The 19,711-nt window shown below is 37.2% G+C and overlaps 1 protein-coding gene across 1 annotated transcript in view; it reads right to left on the reverse strand.

Annotated features, from left to right (window-relative positions):
- The window catches only part of CDH13 (cadherin 13), a 402,793-nt gene that overhangs the window by 125,727 nt on the left and 257,355 nt on the right, over positions 1-19,711 (reverse strand). The window contains exon 7 of the mRNA XM_071756616.1: positions 4,936-5,114. Coding sequence (XP_071612717.1) covers positions 4,936-5,114 — 179 coding nt within the window. The remainder of the gene's footprint in view (positions 1-4,935; positions 5,115-19,711) is intronic.

Raw genomic sequence — 19,711 nt, forward strand, 5'->3', positions numbered from 1 at the left:
AGGTTCCGTGGTATATTTTTTTCCACAATCACACTAAATATGAATATTTTAGAGGTTAATATGAAGATCAAACGTGGAATGCATTTGCTGAAAAGATTAATACCTTTTCATTAAAAACAAGAGTGCACTGTTGGTTCAGCATTTGCATTTAGATGGAGTAAGTAATAAGTATATTGACTGCTTAAGAAACATATCTCCAAAATGAAAAATGTGGATAGAGAAGGTGGTGTCCACAGGCAGAAGTGGACCAGTTTTTCTATTTTCTAGTAACCTCTTGGGAGAACACAAGCCCTACCAACAAGAGTGCTGGGATTTACTCAGCAGAGCACAACTGGCTGTAAAGAACATTTGTGCAACCTGTCTTGCCCAGCAGTGGCTTGGTGAACAAGATCAGTGGGATGTTGGTGGCTTGAAAAATTGGTAGCCACTGAGCAGTCATTCCTGGAACTATGGAAAGGGGTGGGTGGTTGCTAGGGGTTATACACTGCTTTTTGTTACAGGTGTTTAAAAAAGCCACCCGGTTCAGTGAGAGGCTTGGCTGTTGTGATGTTCATACGGGTGGATCACAGTGGAACCACAAATTGGATCACATTCCCCAGCAGGAAGGGTTATTGTAATTCCAGCTTTCCTGTGATTTATGGCCCAGGGCTCTCAGCTCCATGGTTTCAGTGCTAAAGAGAGAGAAAGGTACCTGGGATTCATGTACTGGTAGCTTGATGCACCAAAACTGGTTCACATGGGGGTTGTGCAGGCACAGCAGGTGTCACTCATCCCTGGAGAGCAGCCATTTCATTAAAGTGCACCTAGCCCAGGGTTTCTCAGGATCACACAGTACTTGTATTGGCTTTCTTGAAGTGTTGGCAAACTCCTGACTACAGTCCAGCATGATGCAGATACCTCAAACCATTTGTTAAGTTTATTCAAAATAAGCACAGCAGTTCCTAGCAAAAGCAAAACCATATTACTCCTCACACTGTGAGAAATAGAGTAAATATTTCACTTAAGCAACTGTTGTGGCAGCTTTCTTATAGTATTTTAGTCATATAAAATTCATACAAATCATACAGCTACTTTCCTGCAGAGCAGAGGGGTTTGCTACACTGGAAATGCAGCATTCTGGGTAAGCAGAAAATCTGATTACTGATCCATAAAATAATTCTACACGAGTACAAGTGTTTTCTCCTCCTATACACGTGAGGAGCATTATTTTTCTTTCACTGCAGGGAAGTGCCACCTTGAAGTGGGCTCTCCATCCTCAAAATACAAAATTCAGGACGTTTCCTCAAGGTTTCTTTTTCTCTTCTTCCTCTCTCCTCTCCACCCTCACCCCCCACCCCTGTTATGCTCAGTTTCAGGTCATTTAGAGCATACACTTTGATGGAGGGCATCCTTCTCCTCTGAATTTATGAATCAAAATGTATTCTCCAGTGGATATGTGGAGGCACAGTTTGCCCCCAAACACTCTTCAATCTTTATTGCTGACAGATTCAAGGATGCCTAACTCCCAGAAGAAAAAAACTCACATTAATCTTCAAATATACGTCCTTACTTGCCTTCTGAAAATGAAAATGGATGCTCTTTGAGAAATTATCTGAGTTTTGCTGCTAACCTTGAGGATCATGGTATTCTGAAAATAATTTTGAATCTGAAAAATTTATAAAGCAAAATACACTGGGATAGGAATACAGCTCCTGGAGAGAGCTAAGTTTTGCCTTGGAGGCATGAAGCAGATTCCCTCAGCAGATGTCAACAGAAGTCCACAGCACTCAGCAGCTTGCTGGATGCAGTCTGTGGGATTCCTACATCCCCTTTTTCTGCACACTGGAGTAAATGACTTTTTGGTTGATGCTTTTCTAGATGTTACCAGACTGTACCATGGAAATCACTCCAAAGCACCCAGTCACCCATCCGTGCTAAATCAAACACTCATTCAATTACTACCAAAGTTAACAAAATTAAAAAATTTAGGGTCTGAAAGTGAACAGACAACTCAAAATAAGAACTTAAGGCAACCTTTCTGTTTCTGGAGAGTGCAGAAAAAAAAAAAAAAAAAAAAAAAAAAAATCAACCCTAAACACAGTGATGCCCTCCACATTTCACACTCCTGCTGCTGCCTTATGCACAGAAGTCACTTAAGACAGGGAGCATTCCCACCTCTGTACTCTCAGTTTATCAAAAGACTGTAATAAATGTTAGAAATTTTGCAGGCACACAGAAATTGTAGTAGAAATTTAACAACTTGTCTTGATTTTGAGCTGATCCTTTGTAGCTAAAAGAACAAACAGCTGGAAGGTTGAGGTTGACCAGAAAACATCGAATTCTTTTCTTTTCCCTTACTCTTGTGTCTGCTGAGAACTTACTTTTCATTCTAAAGTATTGCCAGGAAAAAAATAACTAAAAAAAGATTTTAACCTTCACGTTTACTTATACATGCTAAGATTCTCCCAAATATGTACAATTGGATAGAAAAAATGAGCTTTCCAGATAACCCAACTTCTTTTCACATTAGGGTAAATTCCAGTGTTTTGGCACTTAGCACTAGAAATTGAAAAAAGAGAGGCCAAAATAAAGCCTCAAACAATTTTTAGTCCATTACTTTTTATTAAATGTAATGGAAAGTCTCCCAAAAGCATCAAGATCTAAGCAGTGGTAAAAGTTACTAAAAGAGATGGAACATGTGAGCAATTTTAACAGTGTCTTAACATGGTCTTAAAGAGTTCGTATCAACTTTTGATGCATATACATAAGATTGATGAGAAATAACTTTCTCCCTTCTCCATGTCCATCCAAGAGAAAATTTTGCTTTAATTCAGCTTCTTAATTGCTGTCTAGGACTAATACAGCTACCAGGAAAAATTCCCCTTTGACTGGGATTCACTTTTAAGATTCAGCTAGAAAACAGGGCTAGTAAAGACAGAAAAATCACAGGCAATTAACCAAATTCAAAGCTTAAGTAAAATCTAGGAGAAGCTATTGGTTTGCATTGACAGTCATGAGCAATCAGATTCACCAAGATCAATCTTTGCAGTTTCTGGAACTGTGGAACTTCCCAGCTGGAGTATTCCTTCCCCCCTTCCCCCATATAAATACCACCTGTGCCCTCCTGGGCATCACCTGCAAATGCTGCTAACCCAAAATCCCAGCCATCAAATAGCATCAGCTGAGGTTTTCAGCATCCATCCTTATTCCCAAGCAATGAAAAACATTACCAAAAAATTGCTGTTCCCTTCTCCTGTCTCCTGTAATAACCTTCTCCACTGAAATGCCAGCACAAGGAAAGGAAGAACCAAGGAGGTAAAAGCATTGTGGCTTCCTGTTCACAAACATTATTTCATGTAATCCTTCACCTGACACCACACTATTACACTGGACTTGAACTGCAGATATTGCTTGCTTTTAGAGTTAAAGTTTTATACAGCCTAACATTTTGGCTCAGAAAACAGCATTTGCAGCAACAACAGAAATTACTTTGTAGTTTCAACAGGATTACAGCCTACCATGTCACCTTCTAAGTAAAGGTACTGAAGAGCCTGTTATTAAAAATCATGAGTAATTCAGGTCCCACTTCCAGGATATACTACCCAGCCATAACACTCCTTCAATTGCAGGCAGACTTCTTGGATGGAGACAGCATCATTATTTCATGAATTACCTGTGACCTTTGGAAGGTACCAGGAAAAGCAGGCATGCTCATTCCCTTCCATTGATTTTCTAATTTTGAGTAAATTGCTTTAATCTGGGGAGTGGTTATCAATTAAGAAAAAAATACCTGACTTTAGAAAAGAGTATAAAGCTTTGGAACTAAAACAATGAATTTGGAAGGGAGACTTGAGGTAAAAAGGTAGTGACTATATAAATCTTAAGCATGATTCTTTGGTCAGTCAAACAAGGGTGGGGAAGAAATGGAGTCTCTCTAAATTTGAAAGGCAGATCTAAAGATCCAGACCTTAGTTTTAGTGCACTGTGTATCTGGAATATGTGTCTGGTTTGCCCATCCAATGTCTGCTGTTGGAAAACCTGCAGAAAAACTACTAATCTAAAATGGAAAGCAGAGTGGGTCTAATTTTCATTTAGTTAAAACAAGAAATAATGTGCTGAATATCAAGAACATTGGACAGCCCCAAACTTAACCAACTTAGAAGACAAGTTCAGTCAATCAGCACACACCTAAAACAGCCTGAAAGAAAAGAACTTGGTTGTCTCCAGGAACCTGGAAACACAGAGAGCTGTGCAATGGAAGGAAATGGTGATTTATGGAGTCAGAATTGTACTGGTACCTGGCTGTTAATATATTCTGATAACTAATCTGTTTTAACACATTAGCTGTACTTAATTATATTCTAAATATGAAATGTTAATACCTAAGCTTTCTTTGCTATCAATTTATGCTCTTATATGGTAATTCACCTTAAAGCCACATGCAGACTACCTGTCCCTTGACTATTATTATTATTTTCATTTTTTGCCTATGGAATAGGAAGTTAACTGGTTTGTTAAGTACACCATATAAATATAAAATTAATAACTAAAATATATCCAGTAACTGAAATATAAAGTTATAGAAAAAAGATTTAAAGCACCAAACTGTAATAATCTCATAGCAAACTATATATACAATTACTTTTGTGTTGGCTTGGTTTGGTTTTTTACATCCAAACAGACAGTTGGTAACTCTAAACTGATGCACTCAATCCTGAGATCTTTGCTCTCACCATCCAGCACTAAATGCCTTGCCCAGAAACAAGGAACAACCAGAGTTATAAACATTGATCAGATCATGTAAGTTCTTACATCCAAATAAGAAATAAAATTATTTAAAAGGCTCCTCAAAGCTGAGTATCTGAGCCCTCACTCCCGTAACATTCTGCACCTCTTTTCACATCCCACAAGCAGATTCTAAGCAAAAAAACCTCAGCCAAGAAAATCCTCACTCACCTCACGATCCAGCAGTACAGGTGACACCACTGTGACAATATCTCCTTTTTCTGGGTCAATATAGAACATGTTTGGAGAGGGTTTGGTAGGGGTCTGTTTGAGGATGTTGTAGCGCAGGAGAGCGTTGTCTGTGCTGGAGTCATCAGCATCAAAAGCTGTCATCCTCATCACTGTGGTTCCTGCCAGGAGAGTGGACAGAAAGCAGAATGCAGTCAGGAAGAACACCAACAAAAATTATGCTGCCTTCACGTGGGAGATCCAGGTGGGTGCAATACACAATTATCTCATCAGGATCATAAGAACTTGCAGCTGGGACTCAATTTGCAGCTGTAGTTGTCTCGTTTATACTTGCAGCTGAGCCAACTGCACAATTCCAGCCTCTGCTTTGCAGCAGGTATATAATTTTTAACCTGATAAAAAGTCTAGAGGATATTTGTGATGAGGATTACAATGTTGAAAAAAGTTCAACATAGTGGGCTATTTTTTAGATATTTATTGCATTTTGGGGAGATTACTTCTATTTGTACCAGTGTTTAATGAATCATAGAATCTTAGGGGTTGGAAGGGACCTCGAAAGATCATCTAGTCCAACCCCCCCTGCCAGAGCAGGGCCACCAAGATCCCCTAAGTCCTAAGACTCCAGATAAATAAATAAGAATTAAGACAAATCTTCAAGGGGTGTTAGAATGCTCAAAACCAAGTGAAATTCTATGGGTTTAAGGCAACTCTTTCCTGAAAAATGCAATTTAATAAACACAAGTACGTTAGACTATATTTAAAATAATATACAGTTATATCATTATTAATTTATTAGATTAGTTGATAGCTATAGAAACTGATACAAATATCTTCTCAGGTAGAGAAAAATTCATACAATTGTCCTAGACAGTTCTACTGAAATATCAATACAGCTGTCCTAGACACTTCTATTGAAATATTTCTGATTGTAAGACTCTGGAAAGTATATATAGATTTTAAGATGGAACCCCCCAAATCTCTAATTACTCTGGCATAAAACTGGCTTAATACAATGTCTGCATTTGATTTTCATTTGCCAGCTGCAGCTTTTAACCTTTCATCTCACTGGACATTATCTTGTTTTGTGTAATCTTTTGGTGCATGCAGATAAATTACAACAACTCAGAAGAGTAGAATTTTACATTCACTTTGCATATATATGCCAAGTCTGGAAGGAAAACTACAGAATTAGAACAATTTTTTTGCTATGTTGCTTCTCTCAAAAGTTTTGACATCAAAGTTATGGTAGTCTCAGACATTCACCTAACAGATGCACCCAAAAATTGGGGTTCTCTTTAGATGTCACTGTGCATTAGTACAATCTGTAAATAGAAAACTACACTTCTTTTGAGAGATCATCATATACATATACATCAATATCACAGCAGCTTTAAACCAATAACTAAATTATAATCCATGGACCTTTTGGAGAAGTCTGGTAGATATATTTCCAGGGAAGAATTTTCCTTTCCTAGCTGAGGTATTCACAGAGGAAACACACATGAGCAGACATATGGGATTGGATACCACAAAGAGAAAATGTTTAGAGAGATCTCTTTCCTAAAAACACACTGCCACAAATTTTTACTTTAGAAGGCTCTACAGCATGCATCTGGTCCAAAAGAGTTTCAGTCAAGATGTACACTTCCTCAGTGTTACTCCTTCATCATAAAGTTTTATTCTACATAAAAGATTCATTTCCCCAGTCCCATAAACTGACTGCTTCTAATTCAGTGTCATTTTACAAATACTTCCATTCCTGGCATCAATCAAATGCAGCTGGCTTTCAAACCACAAAACAACAGCTTGCTACATTATCATGTTAAACAATATATATTAGCTTATCAAGCTGAGGAAGAAACATCTGCAAAATCAGCAACTTTTGAGTTCTGCTGCTGATGTGCAGATACTGACTGAGGCAGTTTCTCTCAGAAAAGGTGAAGGAAATGCAGTTGTGCCTTGGTGTATTTCAATATTCATGACTTTTTTGTCACACCTACTGGGCAGTTTCATTATTCCTCTCATCTCTCAAAACCTCTGCTTGGACTTCCCCAAGTTTCTCATTGATCAGACCCATATCCCACCAGCCAAGTCACTGCTGCAGCAGCTGTGTTATTAATCTGTTGATTGCTCATTTGGCCTCTAAGTTGGCTTGGAAATATCGACCAAAAAAATCCTCTTAGGCATTAAGAAGTAAAAGACAATTCTTTCACAATTTTGTGGTGATTGGAACAGATGGTTTCTTATGAAAAAGCTCTTTAGCATTTTGTTATTTACCTTTTAATAGCCTTTCCATTACCTTTTCCCCCAACCCTTTTATTTATTATAGCAAGGTGCCAGCTTTACAAAAAGTGCTGTAGTGGAAGTGAGGCCTCTTGCTGGCTTGATGAGATCTGAACAAGTGTCTTAAACCTGCAGCCTTAAAAGATGACTCTGAATTGGAATATTAACAGTAAAATATTATCCATTTTAAGGACTCCAGTCCAGTTTGAGAGCTACCATGTTCAAACACTTCACACTGGAGTTTCCTCAAGATATTTTCACTCTGTTTTGAGTCTTCACTGCATGTTTGGTATGTTAAACATTTTCTAAACATGCTACAGAAAGCAAAGTCTACTTTCCTTAAAAATGTGGCTGAATTGCTGAATTTTATTTCCACCTTTTTCCCAAGTTCAGATGTACCTCTGATCACAACCAGTTGCATAATGGCAGAATTTCAGAAAGTAAAGCTAAATCAATCCAAGATGAAGGAAAAAAGAATGAAAAATAGGATGAAAAAGGGAGAAATCAAGTTGGTTACCTGTGTGTACATAATATTTATTGCTACAGAAAAAACAGACACCAGCTTTGAGAAAATGGAGCAAAGAAGGAAACCCTCCTGACTACTGTACTACTACAACTAATTACATGTTTGTCACTTTGTACTGTAGAGACAACAAGCCCTAGGGAAGCAAAACAAATAGAAGAAGAAAAATCCATTATGTTTCCAATCGAGTGCATTTCAGCTGCCACTACACTTAGGAACTCAGATGTGCTACAGGAAAGTTGAAGGCCTTGCTCAACAGAAAAGACATTAAGTAAAAATTAATGAGCTCAGGCTTTTAGCATATTTGATATTTTTACAGGGCAGTAATTTTCTATCCTGCAGGACTTTTTCACGTTGTTTCTTTAGATCTCTGGCAAAATCAGGATATGTGTGTACTTTTTAAAGTAGAGTTTGAATGGCATCACTGATCAAAACACTGGGTATGCCAACATATTTTTATGCCTTGAGGAAACAAGCTTTTCTTGCTCAGTCATGGGGAAGCCATTACACTTGATCACTTGCAGCTAGACTGAGAATTTGCTTCAGCTAGACTGAGAATTTTAGAGAAAGAGGACTTAGAACTGTAGAGCTTCATATCAAAAAAACCACCAAAAGCTGTGTCCTTCCTCCAAATACAAGCATACAGATTTAAGCAAAACACAGTGATATTTTTTTTAAAACTAGGATTGCCAAAGCTCTGGATCCATAATAAAAATATTATACTCTCATGTCTGCTTCCCTTTTGACCAGTGAAGTCTATTAAAGAAAGGCATGAATTACTTCTTGGATCATGACCATAAGCTATAAAAAGTCCCACTGTTGTAATATTCTAACTGCCAATTCATAACATAATCTTCTATGTCAGATAACATAATTCATAAAGCAATATAACACATTCTCTTGAAGTAAATCGTTTAATGTAAATGATGATATGCATTGAACATCTCACAGCAGGTGAATGTGACAGCAGTGATTTATGTGTGAAAGAACAGCTATTCAACATACAAAGAGTAAGACTCAGCCCTAGGCACACTCAGAAAACACAGAGGACCCACAGTCTCTGAGGAATTGGGCTAGAACTACAAGTCAACCAGAAAAATCAGGGGAACTAAAGACACACGAGACATTAAAACACCATTAAATTAATAATCCTAAAAAAATGCAGGACCACTCTTCAAGAGATAGCATAGAATACTGGCTTCTCTTCTGAAAACCTCTAGACCATCACTGCACCAGTGGAGAGGGAGGGCACCAAGCTCTTTCCTCACCTTTTATAAAACTACCAGAGAGAAAAAGTCTGAGGCCCAACCCATCTCCCCCAGGGTGACTTCCCCTTTCACTCAGCCCTCTGGTCTGACCTCTGACAGCTGAAACATTTCCTCAGAAATACCCCTCACGTGGTTCTCCATGCTGCTTTCCCAGTTCCCATGGGAAACTGGAATTGCTTGCAATCATTCAAATTTGATTTCAAGCTGTTTACATGCAGATGCAAACTTTATAGTCAAGAACAGCCAAGCAGAGAGCTTACTAAAAATATACATTCTCTACTTATCTCTGGTTTATAATCCAAATGTTCTCTTGGCTTTTCTCTACCATTTCTTTAATATTTTCCTTTTCTTCTACTTTTTCCTGTTTATCTGGGTGGTAGAGCTCTGGCCAGAGTAATGCAAATTGTTAATAGACAGCAATTTAAAAAGTAATACAAGTATATAAAACCTGATGTAAATTTCATATCCAGAAATATCCACGAGAAATTACCTTTTGAATGTGGCAGAAAGCTTTCACTAAACCTCAAGACAGAAAATAAACCAGAGAAAATTAGATTAATCATTTAACTTTCTGCAAAAAACAAGAAGTTAATACCCAATTTCTGCTCGCCTGTAAGCAAGGAGGCATTTTTAATCAAGAGAAATGAAGAAAAGAAAATAGATGTTTCAGAGATTTGATTTGGGTTAGTAAAAGAGGACTGTAAATTATTTGCATCTTGAAGTGCTGGGAGAGAAGTGGCTGTCTTCACCTCAAAGCCTCTTTCACCTTGTCTCCAACCAGCCCTGCCAAGAACAGGTGGTATTCTGAATTTTTACAGCAAAGGCAATAAGGACAACTATGGATTCTTCTCACCAATATGGTCCCCTGCAGCCCCTGGCCTGTGGGGACAACACCTTAGCTGAGAAAGAATCAAGGTAACACCATGGATTGCTTTAATTTTATTTTATTTTTTTTTAAATGGGAAAATCCCTTTCCAATAACAGCTCCAACACAGATGTTCATCAGTCATATTTTCTTTTTAAGCTCGGACTATCTGTAAGGCAGGACTGAAACTAGATAAAGTTCATGCAAATGAAAGAGATCAGTGCCAAATCTAAGCTGTAAATCAGTAGTATATTGAAATCTAATAACACTTTGAGAATGAAAAGGAAATGGGAAGAATATTTCATCCCAACAACAAATTATTTCCAAATGAAAAAAAAAAAAAACAAACAAGGATGTACTGACAGCAAGTATCTATTTTTTTAAAAACACCATAAAAATACAGTCTCTGTAGAAAAGGTAAAAAGAAAACCAAGCTACATACTCTGTGCATAGTCTGCATTAGGACTTGCTCAGCAACTAAAAAAGTGGAGATATTTTTCTAAGAAGGCAGTGTTTTCACAGATTTCAACAGCCTTTTGATCAGCATCAGGCTTCATAGATGGAAGACCTCATTCTTTAAATTACCTGCTTTTGTAAAAGAATTGACTGGCTTAAAAATATAAAGCAGGCAGCAATTATACCCCTGTCATAGATGGCTTTAATCAAAAGCATCTCATTACTTCCCAGAAATCACTTTAGTCAATTCTTCTACATCCAAGTAAGCTACAGTGGCATCCTTCCTGATTATAAGGTAATAATATTACATTTTAATATGATCTCTGTGCAAGGTCAATCTTCCCTCACTGGAAATGCTTTCTGAGACATGGGGCCAGAATTTCTGTTGATCTAAAGCAGCCCAGCACTACTAAAGCAAAGATTTACATTAGGTGTGGCCACGGAAAACAGGAGTGACCTTGCAGGTCTGTATTATGTACACACAGCATTGCATTGCCTTTATTCCCTTTCTACTCTCCTAATTTCTCACTTGAGTATATGTGAAATGAAAGAGAAAAGCTAAAGGATGATTTGTGCCTTTTTTGTGCCTCTCCTTTATTAGATCCTTGTCCTTCTTGCCACCAGCAACTTCCACAGTATCCAGTTTTTCAGATGCATGTAGGATAATGATAAGACACCACCCCAGACTTCATCAGCAGCTGCACATTACAAGTTCTCATATTTATTCTTTGCCTCTTTAGCCAATATGGATTGGTTATGCATTAATCTCATGTTACAAAGTGGGGATAGAACTGAAATACTCCTGCTTGTTATCCATGATTCTGTCACTGTGATTCTCACCATCTCCATCAATCCAAAATTAATCCATGTAAGATGAGAGTGCTTCAGAATTATAAAAGTAGTGGCAATGAAAGAAGAATGAGACCTCATAATGAGGAAGTAAATCTCACATAGTTCCTACCTTCATTTGTAGGAGCAGAGCACACACTTATTCTAATGTATCATTTCATCTTTGTATTGATTTCATAGTCAAGTCCCAGCCATCTGATCTATTAAACATCTGAGAGGTTTTTTCTGAGGGATAAGTGGTTTTGTCTTAATACGTGATCTTTTTAGGTGTGTTTTGTTTTTCTTTTCTTTCCCCTTTTCTGCAGATAAACTACTGGATAAATTATTTGGTTGGTCTTCCAGTGTCTTCTCTGTTAAAGTTATTAAAATTCATTCTGCCCAGACAATATTCCAGAATCAACTTCTTCACTGGTAGGCCAAATACATGAATTAGGCAACTACTTCCCTCTTCTTCATGAAGAAAACTGCATTATCTCCTTTGCACCTTTCTAGATAAACCAAATCAAAAACGAAGTTTTTCCTGTTAAAGCTACAACCAGAAGTGGAATGTTTGATGGTAAGCTTGCAAACTTAGTGTGGAGCAAATCCTTAAATCCTTAAAAAAAATTCTTATCTGATTTTAAGGATCAGAAATCCTTTTGCCTAAAAAGTATTCATTCCCCATATGTTGTTCTGAACCAAGTTCAGGGGCTTCCCACAGCAGAGGACTCCACAGTGAGGAAGGATAAACACCAGCAGTTATTCTGGGAACCCCCACTTTGAACTGTTCAGCCTTTAAATCAAGTCTGTAGCAGCAACATTCCCTAAGAGCATTCTGGAATGATGGAAGAGACTGAAATATCTGCATATGTAAATCCTTGCAGCCCTACTGAAAATCCTCTTTTTGCTTAAATTGTATTTTAAAGGCACTGATAGCTGAATTTAATAAATTATTCAGGTGCTAAAAGAGTATGTTCTATGGTTTTAAAGCAGGTCTTTGAAACTATCTTATAAATCAAATTTCAAAAAAATCTTTGTAACAAGAATAAAATTTGAAGTGTGTGGTTTATGTTTTAAGTAGGTGCCTTGATATTCTTTGCTGAGTTAAGTCATTATTTAGGTCACTAAGTTGAGCAGATTTGGGGTTCACTCAGTTACAATCACTTTAGGCTCAGGTATCTGATATTTTAAGTTTCTTAATAGTTGCTTGAGAGAGTTGCTTGGATATTTTGGATGTACTTCATCCAATCCTAAGCTAAATATTTAGGAATGGTGAGATGAAACATCTTTAGAAGCAACTTATTTTGGAGGAAATAGAACTCAGAAAAGGCATCAAATTCCCAGGTGCTTAAAATAGGTGACACCACTCCTAATAAATCTGCTCATTACTACAGAAGAGGAAAACAAGGTTTAGAATAAATAGTAAACAAAATAAAACAATATACATACTATATAATGAAATAAGTAATGTATAATATAAGGATTACCAACAGGCCATGGTCTCACTGCTCTTATTCCCTAGGAACTGATGCATCTCATTAGGAAAGGACCTGAAGCAGCAGATCAAGTTATTTTAACTTTGTGTGCAATTGATTTAGTACTGAAATGGCTACGTTATGTTCTCACAGAGAAAATATGAGTATGGGAGAGGCTTTGTATGTCATTAAGCATCTAAATATTGACTGGGGAACTCAATGCAAAATTAATAATTAAACAGAGAACAGCTCACAACATATCACTGCCAGCATTTGGCTACTTAGAGATCATAAAGCTTGTGGAGCTTTGTGTAAATGGGGTGTCCTGAAGTCACAGGATTGTTCAAGTATTTTTATCCATCTGCACAGCCCTCTGCTTGAGTGTACCTAAAATTTAGTGAACTGCTTTCAACAAGTAAAAGTTTCTAATTCCCCAAGCCCTTTTCCATCAGGTTTTGGCTACTTGAGAACAAAAGTGGGATTGTTCCTTCACTCTCCCAGCTAAGTGGGAGAGTGATCCCCATCAGATCCCAGGGATCTAATGAAAGCTCAGAAGCTATAACCCATATCTGCAGAATGCTGAGAAGCTCTCCTTCTGCCTTGCCCTTCCTTGCTCCCTGGTTTTGAAGCTGCTCTTCTCATCCTGCAGAGTACTTGGTGTGAGCCTGGGGACATGGTGAAGCGTGGGGCAGCTTGGAGTGCAAATAGATGAAGCTGTAGCAGAACATCTGATTTTAGTTAAAACAATTTCTGTAGGCAAGGACATCAAATACATACTCGTAGTTCAGTCCTGTTGTATTCAATGGAGTATCAGGAATATAAATAACAACTGAGCTTCTAATTTCCTTTTTATTTGTGAAATTCAATATTTCAGTGTAATGCTGTCTCTTGGGGAGAAGGTGGGTCTGGCCTGTCTGAAGGATGCACTGAATGGAGCCATAATAGGTGAATGTCCCTTCAAAACATCTTTTCCTGTTAGAAGCAAATGGAAAAACAAAGGGACTTGGGAGCAGACAGACGTGGCCAGGTCTCAGTTCTGTGCCAACTTTTACCCTCACACTTTCCAGAGTTATTGAAAACCTCAATAGCAGCATACCACCAAGTTTCAAGTCAATCTCTAGGCATAATTTGTCAAATAAATACATAAAGCCCCCTCCCAGCCTCAACTTTTCTGTAATTTTGAGCAGCTCCTTGGTGGAAGTTCTATGGAACAATGATAATTTGAAAATTCATCAACCTGCAGGATACAATTTTTAAGAATTTGTGAGGATTATTTCCAGGCAAATCTTCAGTTAGAAAAATTAAACAAGAAATATTTTAGTGTATATATAAATAAAACATTTTACATCTGTGATTTATGAATTTGTATTTCCACTGGCTGATATGAAACCCAGCTTTCTATGGGTGTGAGCTGTAAATCTCTTTGGTAGTCAACAAAGTCAAGGTCAGGACTGAGTCATAGTTTTGTCTCCAAGACATCTGCTGATATCTTTCCCTGACACTACCAGACCCTTCCCAGGCAGATGAGATCATCACTATATTATTGAACATGATATTTATATGTTTATAATTCCTCTTTCATCATAGGGAAAGGACCACAGAATCTTTGCTATTGTCTTTTGACAAGACCAGCAACTTCTGAAGCCTTTCTCCAAACTTAGCACCTGCTAAAGGAAAAACAAAACATACCCAAAATCTTATCAACTTTGATATCTTTAAATTATAACTATTTCATGTCTGTTTATCTACACCTGACAGTTTTAAGGGAGCTACAGTAGATTACATGTCAGATCTGAAAAATTGCAGCTTAACTCAGACACTGATGACAGATCTTGGAAGTTTTAGAGGAGATAGGCATTCCAACATCAGGAGGAATTATTCTGCATTTCTATTACATTACCAGAAACGTGCCCTAGATAGCTGCAAACTCTTTTGTTCAGGGAATTTCCTCAGCTTTTTCTTCTCATGCATTACTTTAAAGAGAACAATTTGTAATTTTTATTCACTTCCATGCCACTTATGAAGTAACCCATTGATATTAATCCAGGCAGCATTCTGCTGAGCATATTGTATTTTCTGTGCCTGTAACAATCAGATCTGATCCTGATCTTCATTGCACTGAATATCTGTTGACACAGTGCAATTAAGAATTAAACAAATGGATAATTTTCTAAAGCAAATAAAAGGTGGCATATTTCACAAGTTTCCCAGTTACACTGTAATGACACAAAATATGAATAAAGTTTAAAAAATAAAGAAAACAGCTCATGAAAGTATTGACTTTTAAAACTACACAACTGGTGACAAATTGGTTATTTTGTCAAAAGCCCAGAAATGAAGATTCTAGAATATCAGCTTTTTATGCACAGTGCTAAAAGTGTAATATTTTCAAAGAAATTAAGCTCTAAAGATATCAGCCATGTGATTTCTTCTCTTTAAATACTTTCTGAATTCTTCAGACTTTCCCTGTTTAATAAAACTCCGTTTAAAATACACATAAATATTTGTCCTTAATAAGATATATTTAATAATGTTTATTAAAACTCTGTAGAGAAACACTTACTTCTCTATATTGGTTCCCAGGGATATTTTCTCTCCTTGACAAGATCATTGTTTGAAACTCCCAATTTCTCTATGCATTCAGACCTCATGTTAAAAAATACCAGAAGGAAAAAAAAAATCTCCTTTGATGCTCCAGAGAGTTTTTGCATTAACAAATAAACAACTTGTGCACTATATTGCTTGCTCCATAGCAAGCCATTCTCTCAGTTTCATGTACCATGAAATTCTGGAGTTTACGAACCACTCTTTTACTTGGAAGAATCAAACACAACAGCAAAAAAAAAAAAAAAAAAAAAAAAAAAATGGGAATTTTTTCACTCAGTGAAAGTGGAGACCCCCAGAAATAGGACTGCACTGCAGGCTGCCTTCCTGCCACTCATCAAAAATGACAATTGCAAAATGGATATTTGGATGGATGCTACAGCACTTCTATCATTTCTGCTGCCATTCTGCATACAAAGACAACTTTGAGCAGTTGCTATCTGAATAACCAAGCTGCTTGTATCTGCTTGGACAGATTCATCCTGCTGCCTGAAACACAAATTCTCTTCCACAACCCCACTTCCCAATTCTTGGCTGAGGATCTGCTGGGGGGGTAGGAAATAAAAGACATTTGCTAGAAGCAACAATCTGAAGCACCTAGGTTCTGTACTCGATAAAATGTCAAGTGCTGCCATTCTCTGCTTAAAATTTGTCTAGAAATCAGTTTTCTTATTTTGAAAAATTAGTAGGTAATAGAAACTTCAGAAAAGCACCACTGAAGTTTTTGTTACAGTTTAGCATTTTTAGCAGTAATTCAGAATATCATTCAGCTGCATCCCACTAGCAAAATGACCCAGTTACACTGATTTCAGAGGGAATTTATCACACATACATGTGGAAAATAAATTTATAAATGTTCTGGTGGCATGTAAGTTATGGGATGTACTGTCTATACTACTTGAGGTCCACATATAGGCACCTCCTGCTGCTTCAAAACAATAACATTTCTGTCTACAGGAAAAAAAGGAAGAGAAAAGAAATAATTCAGTGTAACTGGATGTGTTCTTACAGTTTGCTTCAAAAATCTTTTTAACTGATGCTTTGTTCACCAGTGTGCCAAGGCCTGGGCACTGAATAAAAATACCTCTGAGGTGTTCTGTGTTGGACATGAAGCAGGAACCACTTCACCCAGATTTCCATGGAAGTGCTACCAAGTGCCACCAGTCTACAGGAGTTGGAAAGCAATTAGCAAAAAGTACTTAAGAAAATTTTTCATTTTCTAGTTGTGTGCATGTTTCTAAAGCAGTGAGATCTATGTGCATGTCTACAAATTAGATTATAAATTAAGCATGCTACAGATGTTTATAAGCCCTAATTAAAATATACCCAGTGACCCTCAATTAAACATTTATAAGAGATTTATTCAAAACTGGGTAACTGTTTATAAGGCATTCATATAGAAAGAGAGTATAAATGACTTTCAATTTTCCAGGCAATTTTTATAAAGTTCTTTCATTTTATCTTTTGTCCTAGTTACTGCATGTGGAGACACAGTGATACTGGAAATGTGGTAATTTCTTGCAAGTTTTGACTTCTCAGTGTTGGAATGATAAAAAGAAATGAACTTTTTAAGAACTGACAGTACATTCTTAAAACTGGAATCTATTTAAATGTATTGCTTTAAAGCAAAGAAATACATTTTAATATATGTACAATTAGCCTGCTTTTCTTTAAGATAATTTAACTTAAAATAGTACTATTTAACACACATTTACTTGGCATGCCTTCTACACAGTAGATGTATAGATATAGAAAAAAAGTAATAAATAGATTTTGATGAATTTACTTTTAGTTTATATCAGTGCAATTGAGTTTTAACCTTGGGATGCTTTCACTGACATTTTCAATTGCTGAATTATCCACCCGGGTTTGGTTTGACTCAAATAACACCAAAAGGACCCTCATGACATGAGCAGCTTAGCATCATCTCAGCTGCTACAGCCAACATCCTTCCCCATGCTGATCCCTGGGCAGACCCAAGATGCTCAGCTGATCCCATGTGCATCCCTACAGCCCCCAGATGTAGGGACCAGCCCAGTGCTCGTTCCTCCTGCAAAGTTCACTGGGTTTCCTTTGCTGTTTCTCACACTTCAAGCATTTAATTAGTACTTTATCATCAATAACAGAAAATTGAACTGTCCAGTTATGGAAAAAGCAGTCCCAGTAGATGGAGGTGAGACTGCAAGCTCTCCTTTCCTGCTATTTTGGTTCATGCCCATAGTGTCTGAGCAGGTGTACACAAGGGCATGCACAATACTCAGCTCCAAATTACTATTATTTTGGGTTTTTTTGTATTCCTTCTGATGCAGACTTTGGGAGGAAGACTGGGGCCTCAAGTTAATGCCACATGGATTACCAGTAAGGCATCAGAGCTTTCCTCTCTTGGCACACTGACCTATTGATACCATTTTGTACCAGTGAGCTTAAGGATGTCAGAGTACAGAGCCCATCAGATTCCTGATGAGAAAATCAGGACCTTAACTCTTACCTGATCAGCCAGCTATGGCAATAAAAAATCCATATGTTTTTTTAAAATTAACCAGTGAAGATACAGCATTTATAGTTTGTGTTTTGCTGTATGTATCAAAAGGAATTAGCTTTCATGGAAAATGATATATTTTGAGATATATACCACAATTATTATACAGGAGGAAGAAAACAGTTTCAGCTCCTGCTCTGAAAATACCTTAATTAAAATGTGAGAAAATTAAATGTGACATTAAAATAAGTATATCTGTTATTCAAAAAGACTATATTTTTGCAACTGTACTGTCTAAAAGTGGTTGTATTGATTCTTTGCAAGGTTTATGCAATTAGAATATCTGAATATGTGTAAGGCAAAGAGAGATAAATAATTAAAAAGCCTAAGATATTGACTTTTATGTTCAGAGGCACCTTAGAAAGCATCATAAGTAAAATTTCCATGTAATGTTTAAATCCCTAAACATAGTAACAGAGAATTAATTACAGAATGCCAGCCAGCACTCGAGTTTAAAGAGAGATTTAAAAAATCTAATTTTCTCAACTTTTTTCATGTAGGCAAACCTATAAAAAAACTAAACAAAAGCAGATTTAAAGATCTATCTTCCTCTAAGAAAACAGATTAATTTGCATAATCTCCTACAAGTCTAATTTTCCTTTATTATATTTTGGGATGTTTTCTGGATCAGTGGACTCCCTACAGCAATACAAAAAGTTCTACATTCGGTAATGAAACACTTTTTAAAACCACCAAATGAGGACTTGCAGTGCTCAATATCCCTGGCATCCTGTCATAAGATGGAATTATTTAATTCCTTCCTTTAAAGAGAAACCATATAATCAGGAACAGATTTATGCTTTTGGAATTAAGTGAGAGTTTTCATGAGAGGGGGATACTTCTTCTTACAACTAACCACCCAAAAATGTTCATGGGAGTGGCTGGAACTGTATGAGTGACTGGTTTGCAACCTCTGTGCTTCCTTTCTTTAGTGGGACAGGCAAAAGGGCTTTGAGCAGGACTAAAAGACAGAGGTGGTCACTTAGTTTCACCCTGAGCAACACTACAGGTTAAGCACGACCCTAGCAACAACCTCACATATTTGTGCTGCTAAAAAAAAAAAACTATTACACATCTGGCTCTTGCACAGGCTTGGCCATGACATCATAGCACTGCCAAAAGGTAAGATTTGCAATTATCCTCCCCTCATCCACAGCAGATGTCATTTCCTTGCTGACAATGGACAGAACAATGCAGAAAAGGACTCCTGGAAGGGCCCCAGAGTTATGGTAGAACTGAGTGTGACCTCTGAGTCCCTCAAGCATCCTGGTGGTGGCAATGTCACAGGAGAAGATGGTGACACACAGATATCATTCAGGTTCAGTATTCCAGCCCTAAGCACTGCCCTTAAATAAAGACTGGGAGTAGAGCAAGAACAGTTCATGTTTACTTAGCTGCAAGAAGCCCTCACATGTCCAAGCCCCCCTGTGTTAAAGTCAGAGGGTACAATAAAAATATTCTCAAGACAGATGAAACGAAATGGGAATACAGGCAGGGAAACTCAAAAAGATAAGCTAGGAAATCTACTACTGTTGATTCTGAAAGCCAAGTTTATCCTTGAATAACTTCCAGATGCTGTTTCATCAGGTAAAAAAGGAGGGACAGAGAAGCTGTTGATGGTGATCAATCCAAGGGGCATGCAGAATCATACAGCTTTGTGAATCCCTGCACTGCTCAACTTAGTGGTATTGTACTGCTAGAGAGTTAGATAAAATAAAATAAAATAAATAAAATAAAAAAAATAAAATAAAATGTTTATTTTGCCATGTACAGCCTTTGCAGAGAGTATAGGCCAGAGGTTTAAGAAGTAAAAAAAAAAAAAGACCTTTTGAAATGTATGAAAAAAAAAACATAAAATTAAACTGTAGTCATCTTTCCTGCCCCTGGATTTACCAGAGGTGTTGCTTTGGCAGGTAT

The sequence above is a fragment of the Heliangelus exortis genome, chromosome 13, assembly GCF_036169615.1.
Source record: "Heliangelus exortis chromosome 13, bHelExo1.hap1, whole genome shotgun sequence".
Lineage (NCBI taxonomy): Eukaryota > Metazoa > Chordata > Aves > Apodiformes > Trochilidae > Heliangelus > Heliangelus exortis.